This window comes from Vombatus ursinus, unplaced genomic scaffold (genome assembly GCF_900497805.2).
Source record: "Vombatus ursinus unplaced genomic scaffold, bare-nosed wombat genome assembly UNPS02001419.1, whole genome shotgun sequence".
Taxonomy (NCBI): Eukaryota; Metazoa; Chordata; class Mammalia; order Diprotodontia; family Vombatidae; genus Vombatus; species Vombatus ursinus.
Window position 1 is genome coordinate 2567020 of NW_020941197.1, and position 13504 is coordinate 2580523.

The 13504-nt window shown below is 36.2% G+C and overlaps 1 protein-coding gene across 1 annotated transcript in view; it reads left to right on the forward strand.

The window, feature by feature from the left end:
• Positions 1–13504, forward strand: part of SMPX (small muscle protein X-linked) — an 86812-nt gene that overhangs the window by 37121 nt on the left and 36187 nt on the right. The window contains exon 4 of the mRNA XM_027865972.1: positions 4309–4461. Within this exon, the coding sequence (XP_027721773.1) occupies positions 4309–4449 (141 nt within the window). The 3' untranslated portion in view covers positions 4450–4461. The remainder of the gene's footprint in view (positions 1–4308; positions 4462–13504) is intronic.

Sequence of the window (13504 nt, forward strand, 5' to 3'; positions counted from 1 at the left end):
CACAGGCTGGAGATAAGAGAGGTTGCAAATCTCTGGGTCTGTGTTCACACTGGGGTGGTAGCATGGCCTTCCACCAGACTGGAAGAATAGAGACATGGCAGCTCCTCTAAACATGATTTTCTTGCCTTCCCTTTTTGTATAGGAAAAGTTTCATTGCCACAACATGTTAGGGATGCTCCCTCACTTTTCAGGGGCACCAGGATGGTGATTGATAGAGTTATTTGTTATATCTGCTTCTAGCTCTATACTTTGGGATTTTTGAGATTGCAATTAGTTGATGGGGCAAGGGAAGGAGAAAGAGAAGTTGGGGGAAGAATCTGATTCATCCCATGGCTAATTTGGGGCCTGTATGCTTTTTGTGGCCTTGGTTAGACCTCAGAGAAACTCTGAGCAAGTAGTCATAGGCTCCTACAAAGAACAAAGGTGCAAAAGTTTACTCCTGGCTTGAATTTCCTTTTTCAAAAATTATTCTCATTTTGAATTAAAAAAAAAAATCCCTCTACTTCTGCCCTTCTCCTATGGGCATTTCTCCATATAGAATAGGACAGAAAAAGAAAGTTGTATATGACTTTGCAGATGCCAGTTACACATAGCTTGCTTTTCTTTTTAACCTGGCCTGAATTTATGATTTAACTCTTAATTCTCCTGAACCAGTCTCAAGACATTGCAGGAGTTGAGTTCTTAACATGGGTTCTGTGAGCTTAATTTTTTAAAATTAATTGTATTTCAACATAATTGCTTTCCTTTGTAATCCTATATATTTTATTTTACACATTTAAAAACATTACTCTGAGAAGGGGACCATAGGTTTCATCAGATTACCAAAGGGGCCCATGACATAAAAAAGAACTGAGCACCCCTGCTTTTTGAATCATTCTAAGATGCTTTAAAACCTGAAACAGGTTAGTATTGACTCATGAAATTTTTTTTTTATATGTACATAGATCTGTTATGTGAACAGTAGCTAATATTTCAATGGGGATATTTTCCCCCAAGGAATTTAGAGAATGTTCTTAGTTGACGAGATGCCTCAGAGTTCTGTTTCAATTGATAAAGTTGTATGTGATGGAAAATAATTGAATTTTTAAAATTTAGGCCTCTGAACAGTGTTATATAAAGGTGAGTGTTATTTACTCAAGTTACATTGGGGTGTCTTGCATCTATGATATGGGACAGCAGATAATTGCTCAGAGCTAGAATGGCCTCTTACACAGCATTCAAGCCAGTCTAACCCTAATATTAGATTGTGGACTCCTTGAGAGAAAGAATTTTTTTTGTGTTTTTGTTTGGTAGCCCCAGCACTTAGCACAGTGCCTGGCACCTGGTAGATACTTACTAAATGGTAGTTGATTAGTTGACTGATTTAAAAGCACTTCCTAATCTGAACTTCAATGTGTGAATCTAAAGATGAATTTTCCAAAGCCATATCCAGAAACTAATCACTTTAAGTGTTAAACAATACACATTTATAACATTTTATGGATACATATTTGCTGCTTATGACTTGTAGATTAACACTGTCAATTCTGTTTGTTTATTTATAATCTCAAAACTATGTTAATCTGTATCACTTCCAAACTTTAGTGCAAATTTCCCAAAGACAACATTTTGCTAAGTCCATACTCTCAAGACTTCTTTGCATCTACTGCATTCTATGGATTCTGTGTCTCAATATTAACAGATGCTTTTTGAACAACTACTGTATACAAGGTATTGGGAAGAGATGCCTACAGGGGATGAGACGTAGTCCCTATTTTCAAGAAGCTTAGCAAAGAAAAGACATGAAAAGTTAAAAAAAAAAAGAATGAAATACCAACATAAAGAAAAAAAGGTGCTTGAGGGACAAGATACATAGGTACATAGAAAATGAGTTCTCTGAGTTCAGAAGGCAATAAGTTCATTATAGACTGGAGTTGCCTGGGATGGATTCATAGAAGAGGTGGTGGGATTTAAAGTCATTGAATGCCAGAGGTAGAAGAGATCTTAAAGGCTGTCTAGTTCAACCCTGTCATTTTATTGAAGAGGAAACTGAGCTTCTTAGTGGTAAAGTGACTTATTCAAGATCACACAGTTTAGTAAGTGACTGAGCTGGAACTCTAGACTAGGTTTCCTGATTCCTGGTCGTAGCTTCTTTCTGCTCTGCCATCCTGCCTTCAAGTCTGGTTACTGCTCAAGAAATGCTTTGCTAATCCTCAGGAAGTTAGTTAGTCCATAAAGGGAGGCCAAATCATACTGTGAAGTTAATTTCAATTACCCACATGAGATTTTTGTTGTTGTTGAGTCGTTTCAGTCATATTTGACTCTTTGTGACCCCATTTGGGGGTTTCTTGGCAAAGATACAGGAGTGGTTTGCCATTTCCTTCTCCAGCTTATTTTACAGATGAAGAAACTGAGGTAAACAGAGTTTAAGTGACTTGCCCAGTGGAACACAGCTAGGATGTATCTGAGGCCAGATTTGAACTCAGGGAGATGAGTCTTCCTGACTCCAGGCCCAGTGTTCTACGTGAGACTTTATATCCAATTAATGGCAAATTAATGGTAAAAAACAACAATAACAAAAAAATAAACAAACAAAAAAACTAAAAAAACTGAACTTGCTTGTATCACAGTCAAAGGGCCAATATAAGTTTCCAATGACATTGATATGCAAACACTTTACTACAAGTTGATTAGAACAACTTCACATGTTATCCTGTCATATTAAGTCTTTCAAAGGAAATAACATTACTTACAGGATTCTAGGATGTAGAGCTGGAAAGGACTTTAGAGACCATCTATTTTAACTCTCTCATGAGTTAAACTGATGAGGAAACTGAAGTCCAGGAAAATGATGCGACTTGTCCTTTCACTTTTAATAACAGCATCAATAGAATTTATTCTTACTAGGTGTTTTTGATGGGCAAATTCAGTTGCAAGGGGGAACACAGAGAACAATTTGACCATCTATTTAGCCATGACATGAAAGGGAATTACCTGTCTTCCATAGAAGCCAGACCATGCCAAAACAGGGGTTGAAGGAGAAGTGATTCTCTAGGTGAGAACTGAGGGGGTGATAGGCTGGGACAAGGTATGGGTCATAATGTGGAGTGGTGTGGGCTGGAAAAGGACCATAAGGCAGGGCATAGGAACAATGATCACCATGGTGATGAAATTCACCAACCCCCAGGAATGTTGGCGTCTTGGGGCAGAGTTTCAGTTTCCCTGTGTTAGTTACAGATCTGTAATTCACAATGACATTTTTTCCCCCTTCACACTTGTTTATTAAATATTGCACAGGAAGCCCTCAAGAACTTCATGTTCATTAGGTCCATCAGTTGGACTGTTTGCTTCAATATTTTACAATAGGTATTATGAGGTGGGAAATGACAAAAAGTGTGGTACAGTTAGAGATCATCTCAGGAGTAATATGAACTGTACTGCATTTAATCTATAATAAATGCACAGAGAATTTTTGAATTAATCTCATTCTATATGAAAGGGTATAATTGTGCAGACAATGCAGTCTTTGAGTGTTTTGCACAACCTCCCCTTCCCCCCTCCCCCAGGAAAATAGCAGGAACAATTGACTTGCCCAGAGGTGATGGTCTCAAGATGCAAAAACAGATATATTTTTGTATGTGGTCACTTTGAGGATTCATTTTGCTTAATTGTGCATTCTCTCTCTCTCTCTCTCTCTCTCTCTCTCTCTTTCTCTCTCCATCCCTCCATCTGTCTCTCTGTCTCTGTCTTCATCCCTCTCTCTTTTTTGCATCAATATTGATAACTCCCCAGACACCCCACTCCAACTGAGAGAGACAAAGACAGAGAGAGACAGAGAGACTGGGAGACAGAGAGACAGAGACAGAAAAAGCCATTGAAGTTTTTATTTAATTTAAGAGGGAACACAAGGAAGGTCTAAAAAAAGTATATATAAGCAAGACGGTTTTCAAAGTAATGTGTGGGTCTTATATACTTAAAAAATTTGACATGAAATGGAGATTTGTAATTACCAATGCAGTCCTTTTTTTGTGTTATTCTGTGTAAATAGAGGTGAACATTTTTTTGTGTTCAAAATAATTTTTTTTTAAAAGAGCAATGGATTTGGAGTCTGAAGGTATGGGACTGGAGTCCAGGTTCTGACAATTACTGTGTGATCTGGGATGAGTCCCTTCACCTCTGGACACCCAGTTTCCATATCCGCAAAATGAGAGAGTTTTACTGGGTGATCTATAATAGTCTGTGATCCTTCTGGGTAGTGTAGCAGTGACCAGAGGAAGAATCTTGACTCTCTCTTAACTCCAGTGACTTTTTTTCTCCCTTTTTGTTCAGAGCCTTCCTCCTAACACAGAAGAAGGTACAGAGAAGAAGGTACCTCCAGGAGCAAAGAAACTGCCAGGACCTGCAGTTAACCTATCAGAGATCCAGAATGTAAAAAGTGAACTGAAATATGTCCCTAAAGCTGAGCAGTAGTCAAAAAGAAAGGTGAGTATTTTCTTAATTTCCAAAAACTTTGGTAAAATGTGTTTTTTTTAAAAGTCACGTGGGTGGTACTTGGAATTCCAGAGGATTTTTGGGGTGTGTGTGGGGTGGGTGGGAAAGGACAGGTACTTCTGTCAGGTATTGATTGGTATGATGGAGCCCAGCCACTTTTCCTTCAACTCCGTATATATGGTGCAAAGGTATTCATGTGTGCAGACACAAACATTGGCTTAGGTATTGGCTACATTTTCCTTTCTTCTTAAAAATATGTTTTATTAATGCTTTTTATCTTTCCACAGTCATTTCCAAACCCATCCCTTCAGACTGAACCCTCTCTCACGACAAAGAAAAACAATCAAAAGCATCCTTTACAGAAAGCTTATCTGACAATATATGCAATATTCTATCTTAGTATTTTATTTTATTTTTAATAGTATTTTCCTTTTTTCCCAATTACATGTAAAAACAATTTTTTAACATTCCTTTTTAAGTGACTTCTTTTTTTTTAAATTTTATTTTTAATTTGTGGAATAAAACAAGGATCCTAGTTAGTCCTACTATCAAGGATGTCCATGATCACTATTACTGTTCAATATTGTGCTAGAAATTCTAGCTATAGGAATAAGACAAGAAAAAGGAATTCAGAGAATACCACCTCTCTGCTATGAGAGAAAAGGTATGTTTCATTTCTTTTCATAGGGACCTTTACTGGTTTTTCCATTACTCAGGATTCAACTTCCTATCACTAATCTTTTCACTTATGTTGTTGAGGTCATTTTTCTCTTGGACCTGCCTTCCCTTGTGTCACAGATCAAAAAGGAAAGAAATAAAAGGCAGTCTAGCAAAGTCATCTAACACATTGACCAGGTTTGATAGTATATACAATATTCTGTACCTATAGTTCCCAACTCTACAATGAATGGAGGGAAGTATATTTTCTCAGCTCTTCTTTGTGTCCACTTTTATTCATTATAATTATATAGCATTCAGTTTTCTTTTAATGTTCTTTCCATTTACATTGCTTTGGTCATTGTGTATGTTGTTTAATTGGTTCTGTTTATTATTTCACACAAATCTTCTTATGTTTCTCTGAATTCTTAACATTTGTAATTTCATACCACACAATAATATTCCATACCACAATATTTTTCAGTCATTCCTCACTCAGTGGGGGCCTATTTTGTTTCTCAATTTTTATTCCCACAAAGAATTCAACTATGAATATGCCTTGCTGTAGTCACTTTTCTTACATAATTTCAAAAGGAAATAACGAGGTTGGACTGCTTCAAAGCTCCACCAATTGTCATCAGTGTGCCTATGTTCCCAAAGACTCTCCAACATTGACTATTCCCATTTATTTTTTCAACTTTGCTAGTTCGCATAGTGTGAAGTGATATGTTAGAATTGTTCTAATTTTCATTTCTCTATTAGTGATTAGGAATGTGTTCTCATGTGTTCATCTATAGTTTGAATTTCTCCTTTTGCCTGGCTACCTTTTTCATATTCCTGACATACTGATGAGCTTTGGAAGCCTCCATTCTTATGATTCCACATCTAGTTTTGGAAAGAGGAGAAAAAGAGAGAGAGAGAGAGAGGGAGAGAGACAGACAGAGAGACAGAGAAAGAGAGAGATAGAGAGACAGAAACAGAGACACAGAGAGAGAACGCATGGGAAGGGGACTTAAAAAGATTTCCTCCCCCCCTCACTTTTTTTCTTATGCTGGGAAGACAAAGAATGACAATCTCATATTTCCATTTTTCTACCCGAAAGCTGAGGATTGGAGTTGTAACTAGAATACAGAAGGTGATGACAGCCCTCTGATTACTTCAGCAACTTAGATATACCTGAACTTAGCAACTATTTAGCAAGAATAGTCAAAATAAGAAGCTAGAATATAGAGAATATGCTTCCTATCCCTAGAGATACCCATCCCGGGTGAGCTATTCCTTGGCTCTGCTCCACTCTGCTTCCAGGATCCCCCAGCAGCAATGTCTCCAGCAGTGATCTCATGGAGTCCTGAGGTCTCTGCCTCTCTGTTAGAGGGCAGTGTCCCAGAGGACTCTTCCTTAGGAGAGTAATATATCAGGGAAAAAGAATGACAGATATTCACACACAGACCAATTCTCCAAAACAGTTCCCTTGGCTAGCTTAGTCAGAGTCATAGGAACCTAGAATCAGAGCCCAGTCCCAGTTTATAGAGTCAGGATCCCCTCAGAGAACTTAGAATATGAACAGATGAAACACCAAGATCACAGATTGTGATTCTCTTTTCATTTTGGTTTAAATCCGCACAACAGTAATCTCCTGCCTGGGGCTCCATCCAGTACTCCATCTGTGGATCAACCTCCCATGGACTTGAATGGGAATTCAGCCAGCAGGAGGAGCATTAGGCTCAAATCATTCCTCTTTTCCTTTGGACATGTGGGTTAAATTCTCTCTTTGTCTGAAATTTGAAGCAAAACCATTTCTGACCCCGATGGCATTACTTCCTCTGCTCCCCAGTAGACCAAACTAATGAGAATCAGTCAGGTCACAATAAGAGAGGGCTACACTGGGTTAATAAGAGAGGAATTTGTTCATTGAGTTAGAAAGAATCCCTCTCCTTCTGCTCCTAGAAATGACACACATTGGCTTAACCTTCCTCGCTAATATTAGTGAAGAACTTGCTAGTTATATAAATAGAGGAATAAGATGTGGAATGCCAAGGGTCCTGAAGTGAATTCACCATCTATTGGGAACAGAATCGGAACAAACATTCTGTTCTGACAGCATAGCTCAACCTGGCTTCAAGGAAGCCAAGTTATTTGGGTCACACCTAAACTGACTTAACTGGTACATTTGAAAATATCCTCCTGAAACTCACTCTTTTTAGCCTAGAGAAAGAGAAAAACTGTTTTATGTAAAATAAAAAAGCAGGTTCTGATTTTTAGCATACTTAAAGAAACAAAAGAGTGAAAACAAAATGTAGTGGACCAGTAACTGCTGAAAGAATTTCAGGGATTTTGATGTAAATTATGTACATTCAGAGGGACTTAGCTGGAAACATGTTGCAACATAATTTACTTTTATGGCATAACTGAGCAAACTGATATTTTATTATTCTTATTCAATTCTTCTTTTATGCATCATGCCAACTGAGGTAAAAGCTTCCAATGTGGTTGTTAAGAAACTTCAGCACTTCCTTGTAGGAAAGCTCAGAGAAAGGAAATCAACTTTTTATGGTCTTTATTAATATGATTATCAAAGAAGGTAACTTTGATGCATGAATTTCTTTGAAAAAAACCAAAACCGAAACTCTCTGAACTTTAACAAACACCCAATAAAACGACCACTTCCACAAATACGATAGGATAGAATGAGAGGATTGTAGGTAAAACTGAGAATTGGGGGTGGGGTGTAGAGTTTGCTTTTTCCCTAAGCATATAGTAAATTTAACACGTAACTTTCAAAATTGTCCTATTTGTGGTTCCTTCTGGCCTTTTTTTTTGGTTTTCTTTTCATATGAGGGGAGGGGAGGGAACCCTATGTTTAACCCCTACTTATTTTTCCCCTCAATTATAAAACCAAAACAGAAAAAGAAAGCCCCAAACCATAACAATTGTACATAATCAAGTAAAACAAATTTCCTCATTGGTTGGGCATATGAATTTCTAATGCTATCTTTAGTGAGTTTGCTTTCATTAAATCTACATTGTCCTAGAATTGTTAGAATTGTTCTAATTTTCATTTCTCTATTAGTGATTAGTGTAACCTCATCTCTGGTTCCAGAAGGAGTTTAGTTGGAAGGTCCTAAAGCATGTGTAGAATTAGCTTAAGGAAGAATCTAGTATGGTGATTAGTTGGCATGGTCAAGAAAGTTGATTCATTACTCTAGGATAAAAGATTAAAGGGAAAACTTCCAGCTCAGCAAAACATTCATAAAGGTATCAGGTTCCAAAACTAAAACCACTTTTTTATTACTCAGAAAAAGTGCCTCTAAAGTCAAGATTTGGATCATGTTTTTTTTTTCTTTAAAATTCTAATTCTGTAAAGCACTAGTATAGCTTTTTATGTTGTTTTATTCTTCCATAAAAACTCAAAGGTACATTGAAAGTCTTATCTGCCAGAAAATCTATATTAATTACTCTAAGTCAGGGGTAGAACTGGAATATGTTGGGCCAATATATGATGAAGACCAAAGAACTGATATTACTGCTGCCTGGGACTGGTAGGACTATAATAACTGATGGCAGATAAGGTAGTGCTGCTCATTCCTTATTTTGCTTTATTTTTCTCTACCAAGGAAAATAATATTAATGGGTATCATATTTCTTGCCTTCTCAATGGGTGAGAGAGGGGTTAGAGAAAGGGAGAGAATTTGGGACTGAAAATAAAGAATTTAAAAAACAATGATTTTTATATTGGAAGGGATCAAACAAATATGACTAATGATAGTAGAGATAGGTAAGGAGAGAGTAAGACAGCATCTAGTAAGACTTGATGAGTCTAAATCATTGGTATAAATGAAATTCAGACTCAGGTGTTGAAAGGGCTAGTAGATGGGTGTGTTAAGTGACTGTCAATAATCTTTGAAGGATCATGGAGAATGGAAGAGATTCCAGAGGAATGGAAAAGAACCAGTTATGTCCTAATTATTTTTTAAAAGGAAAAGTCTGCAAACTATAGGCCAATTAGCATAACTCAAATTTTAAGCAAAATTCTTGAGCATATTATTATTGTTATATATGAGTAATGAACAGCAAGAAAAGGAAGAATTGATCACAAAGAGCCATGTATTACATCAGTCTAATTTTATTTCCTTTCTTTGACAGGGTTACTAAGCTAGTAGACGAGAGGAATTTTATAGATATAGTTTACCTAGATTTTTGCAAAGCATTCGATAGAGTTTTCCATGTTATTTTTGTTTAGAAACAAAATGGAGGGCAGCTAGGTGGCGCAGTGGATAGAGCACCGCCCCTGAAGTCAGGAGGACCTGAATTCAAATCCGGCCTCGGACCAGACACTTGACACTTACTAGCTGTGCGACCCTGGGCAAGTCGCCTAACCCCAACTGCCTAAAAATGAAAAAAAGAAAAAAAAAGAAAAAATAAATAAAAAAAGAAACAAAATGGAGAGGTATGAGCTAGATAATAGTTTAATTAGGTGGATTTGGAAGTAGTTGAATGGCCACATCTAAAATGGATTCATTAATTGTTTAATGTGAATTTGGAAGGAGGTATACAGTGGCTCAGGGATTTGTACTATAAATTATTTTTTATGAATTATTTAAAGACAAATGATTTTTCTTATTAAATTTGCAGTTGACATAGAATATTACAACAAATCTAACAATATGAAATTTAATGGAGATAGGAAGGAAGGAAATAAGCATTTATTAATCACCTACCATGTGTTAAGCATTGTGTTAAGCTTTCCAAAAGTGGAGTCAGCTGCCTTGGTAGTAGGTTTCCCTTATCAAAGGTCTTTAAACAAAGGTTGGAAGATGGTCTACTTCTTGGTTGTATTGGAGTGGGGATTCTTTTTTTAGGCATAAATTGAGCCCAATAACTGCAGAAGTCTCTTTCAAATCTGAAATTCAAAGGTCCTGTGAGCTGGATTGGTAGGAAAAAAGACATCCAAGAAATGAGTGTATGTATATATGTGTGTGTGGGGGCAGGTTTTCTCTTTTTTTTTACACCAATCCTTTCATTTTTTGCTCTATTTTTACATATTTTTCCCCTGCTTAAAATTCTTAGAAGAGTGAAGAAAGGATCAAAGGAACCAGAGTCAGGAAGGCACATAACATATTCAATTGATGACTGGTTGCCCAATCTAACTGGGGTAAAGGGGATTTCTATGGAAATAGTGTGAGAGAAGGACATAAAGTTAGATTATGAAATTGAAGAGTTTCTAATTTCTTAGCAGAATCCATAACTTCTAGTTTCACAATTTGGTCCCAAAGTAGGACACACTGACCTTGACTGTGAATTTTATGGGTTCCACAGAACCAGAATATGGAGGATATGTTTAGCTGCTCCATCCAGGGGGAAATCACTTTGGCCTCATAGTAAAATCATTATGCATCACTGTAGAAGCCCTTAACAATCAATCAGTTAGCAAGCATTTATCAAATACCTACCATATGCTAGGGGCTAGGAATGTAAAGACAAAAATGAAACAGTCTCTGCCCGTACATTCTATCAAGTCAACTGGATCCTTCTAGACTCTCCGAATCCTTTAGGGTAAGGGCAAGTTACATATGAAATTATACTAGGATCTAGCAAGGGCTAAGTGCATTCTTGTGATGACAAATAAGTTCAAAATTTTGCCACTTAGTTCATTGATCCTTCTTTTATTTCTTTGCAAATTGGAGAAAGAAAAATGCTAGAAAATAGTTCAAAGATTTTGGGGATTTGGATTGTGCTCCATAGAGGAGGAAAAAAAGAGAAAGTATGAAAAACTTTGAGAAAATTGTTCTGCAAGGATTCAGCTGAATTTATATGAATGGATAGCTTTTCTTTCAGGATAAGACATATTTACAGACCAGTAATTCAGAGGAATGTCATCTTTGACTGAAGAAGGCATGAGACATTCATTACTTTAAAACTTTAAGTGTTATGCATCATTATCATTGTTGCTAAATTCAAGATATGATTTTAATAGAGTTGGCAGAAGGGCAGAGTGATACATGAAATAAAGTACTTCTAGCAAATGATCTAACTTTATGAGAAAGTCTAATACAGCTATTACACTTTTTAAAAATATTTTTAACATTCTTTCTTTTTTAAATTTTGAGTTCTAAATTTTCTCCTTCCATTTTAACTCTCCCCCACCCACTATGAAGGTAAGCAAAATAATATCAATTAATTGTATATGTGAAATGATGCAAAATACATTTCCATGTTAGCCATACCCCTCAAAATAAAGAAAGTAAGAAAATTATACTTCATTTTTCACTCTGAGTTCATCGTTTTTCTGGTGGACAGCAGTTTTTCATCATGCATTATTTGGAATTGTCTCAGATCATCATATTGATCAGAGTGACCAAATTTTTTACAGTTGATCATCATTATAACATTTCTGTTACTTTGCACAATGAACTCCCAGTTTTTCTCACTTCATTTGCATCAGCTCATATAGGTCTTGCCATGTTTTATTTATTTTTTCTTTCTGAAACCACCCCCCTCACCATTTTTTATAGAACAATACTTCTCCTTCATGGTCATATATAACAACTTGTTCACCCATTCCCCAATTGATGATCATCCCCTTGATTTCCAATTCTTTACCACCACAAAAAGAGCTACTATAAATATTTTTCTATGTATACGTCCTTTTCCTTTGTCTTTGATCTCTTTGGGGTATAGATCTAATAGTAGTATTGCTGGGTCAATAGTCCTTTCTTCATAGTGACAAATTGTTCCCCAGAATGGCTGGACCAGATCACAACCCCACCAAGAGTTCATTAGTGTATCTATTTTTTACTTATCCTCTTCAGCATTTGTCATTTCTGATAGGTGTGAGGTGGTATCTCAGAGTTATTTTAATTTACATTTTTTTTATTCAACAGTGATTTAGAGAACCTTTTCATGTGACTATAGGTATCTCTGATTTCTTCTGAAAATTGCCTGTTCATATCCTTTGACCATTTATCAATTGTGGAATGGTTCTTATTTTTATAAATTTGACTCACTTCCCTATGAATTTGAGAAATGAGGCCTTTATCAGAGAAACTTGTTGCAAAAATGTTACTTCATTATCTATGGTACCTTTTAGCAAAATGTAGTTCCCCTGATTATCTCTTTTAATTAGGTCTGTTTTTACTGTTGCTTTGTCTAAGATTGCTACCTTTGGCTTTTTGACTTCAGCTGAAGCATAAGAGATTCTGCTCCAGCCCTTTATTTTAACACCATGTGGGTCTTTCTGTTTCAAATGTGTCTCACGTAAATAATGTGTTGTTGGATTCTGATTTCTAATCCATTCTGCTATCTGTTTCCATTTTATGGGTGAGCTCATCTCATTCACATTCACAGTTACGACTACTCACTGTGTATTTTACTGCACTCTATTTGTTTCTGTTTATCTGTCTCTCTTTTTATCCTGTGCCTCCTAAAAAGTCTGTTTTGCTTCTGATCACTTCCTCACTTAATCCCTCTCTTTTATCATCCCTTTCCCTCCCCTTTCTCTTCCCCTCTTCCCCTCTGATTTCCTTGTTGGTTAAGATAGATTTCTATATTTAATTGAGTGAGTGTATATTATGTGTGTGTATGTATAGATATATACATACATATATTTATTTATATACATACATACACACATATATGTATATGTATTTCAACCTCAGTTCAAACATTGCCCACCACCCTCTCATTTTTCTCTCTACTGTAAAAGCTCTTCCTTGCATGCCTCTTTTATGTGAGATAATTTCCCTCATTCTACATTTACCTTTCCCCTTCTTTCAGGGCATCCCTTTTTCTTACCCCTTCATTTTTTGAGAGCATCCCAAAATAAAACCCATACTCATGCCCTCTATCTATGTTGACTAATTTTAAGTGTTCTAATAAAGATGAATTCTAGGTGTTACAGTAATCATCTTCCCATATAAGAATGTAAACAGTTTAACTTTATTGAGTCTCTTGTGATTATTCTTTCATGTTTACCTTTTTATGCTTTCCTTGAGTCTTGTGTTTGAATGTCAGATTTTCTATTCAGCTGTGGTTTTTTCATCAGGAATGCTTGAAAGTCCTCTATTTCATTAAATATTTATATTTCCCCTGAAGGATTATACTCAGTTTTGCTGGGTAGGTTATTTTTGGCTGCAACCTAAGTATCTTTGACTTCTGGAATATCATATTCTAAGTCCTCCACTCTTTTAACATGGAAGCTGCTAAATCTTGTGTAATCCTGATTTCCATGATATTTGAATTGCTTCTTTCTGACTGCTTGAAATATTTTCTCTTTGACCTGGAATCTCTAAAATGTGGATATAATACTCTTGGGAGTTTTCATTTTGAGATCTCTTTCAGGTGGCAATTGGTGAATTTTTTCGATTTCTATTTTACCCTC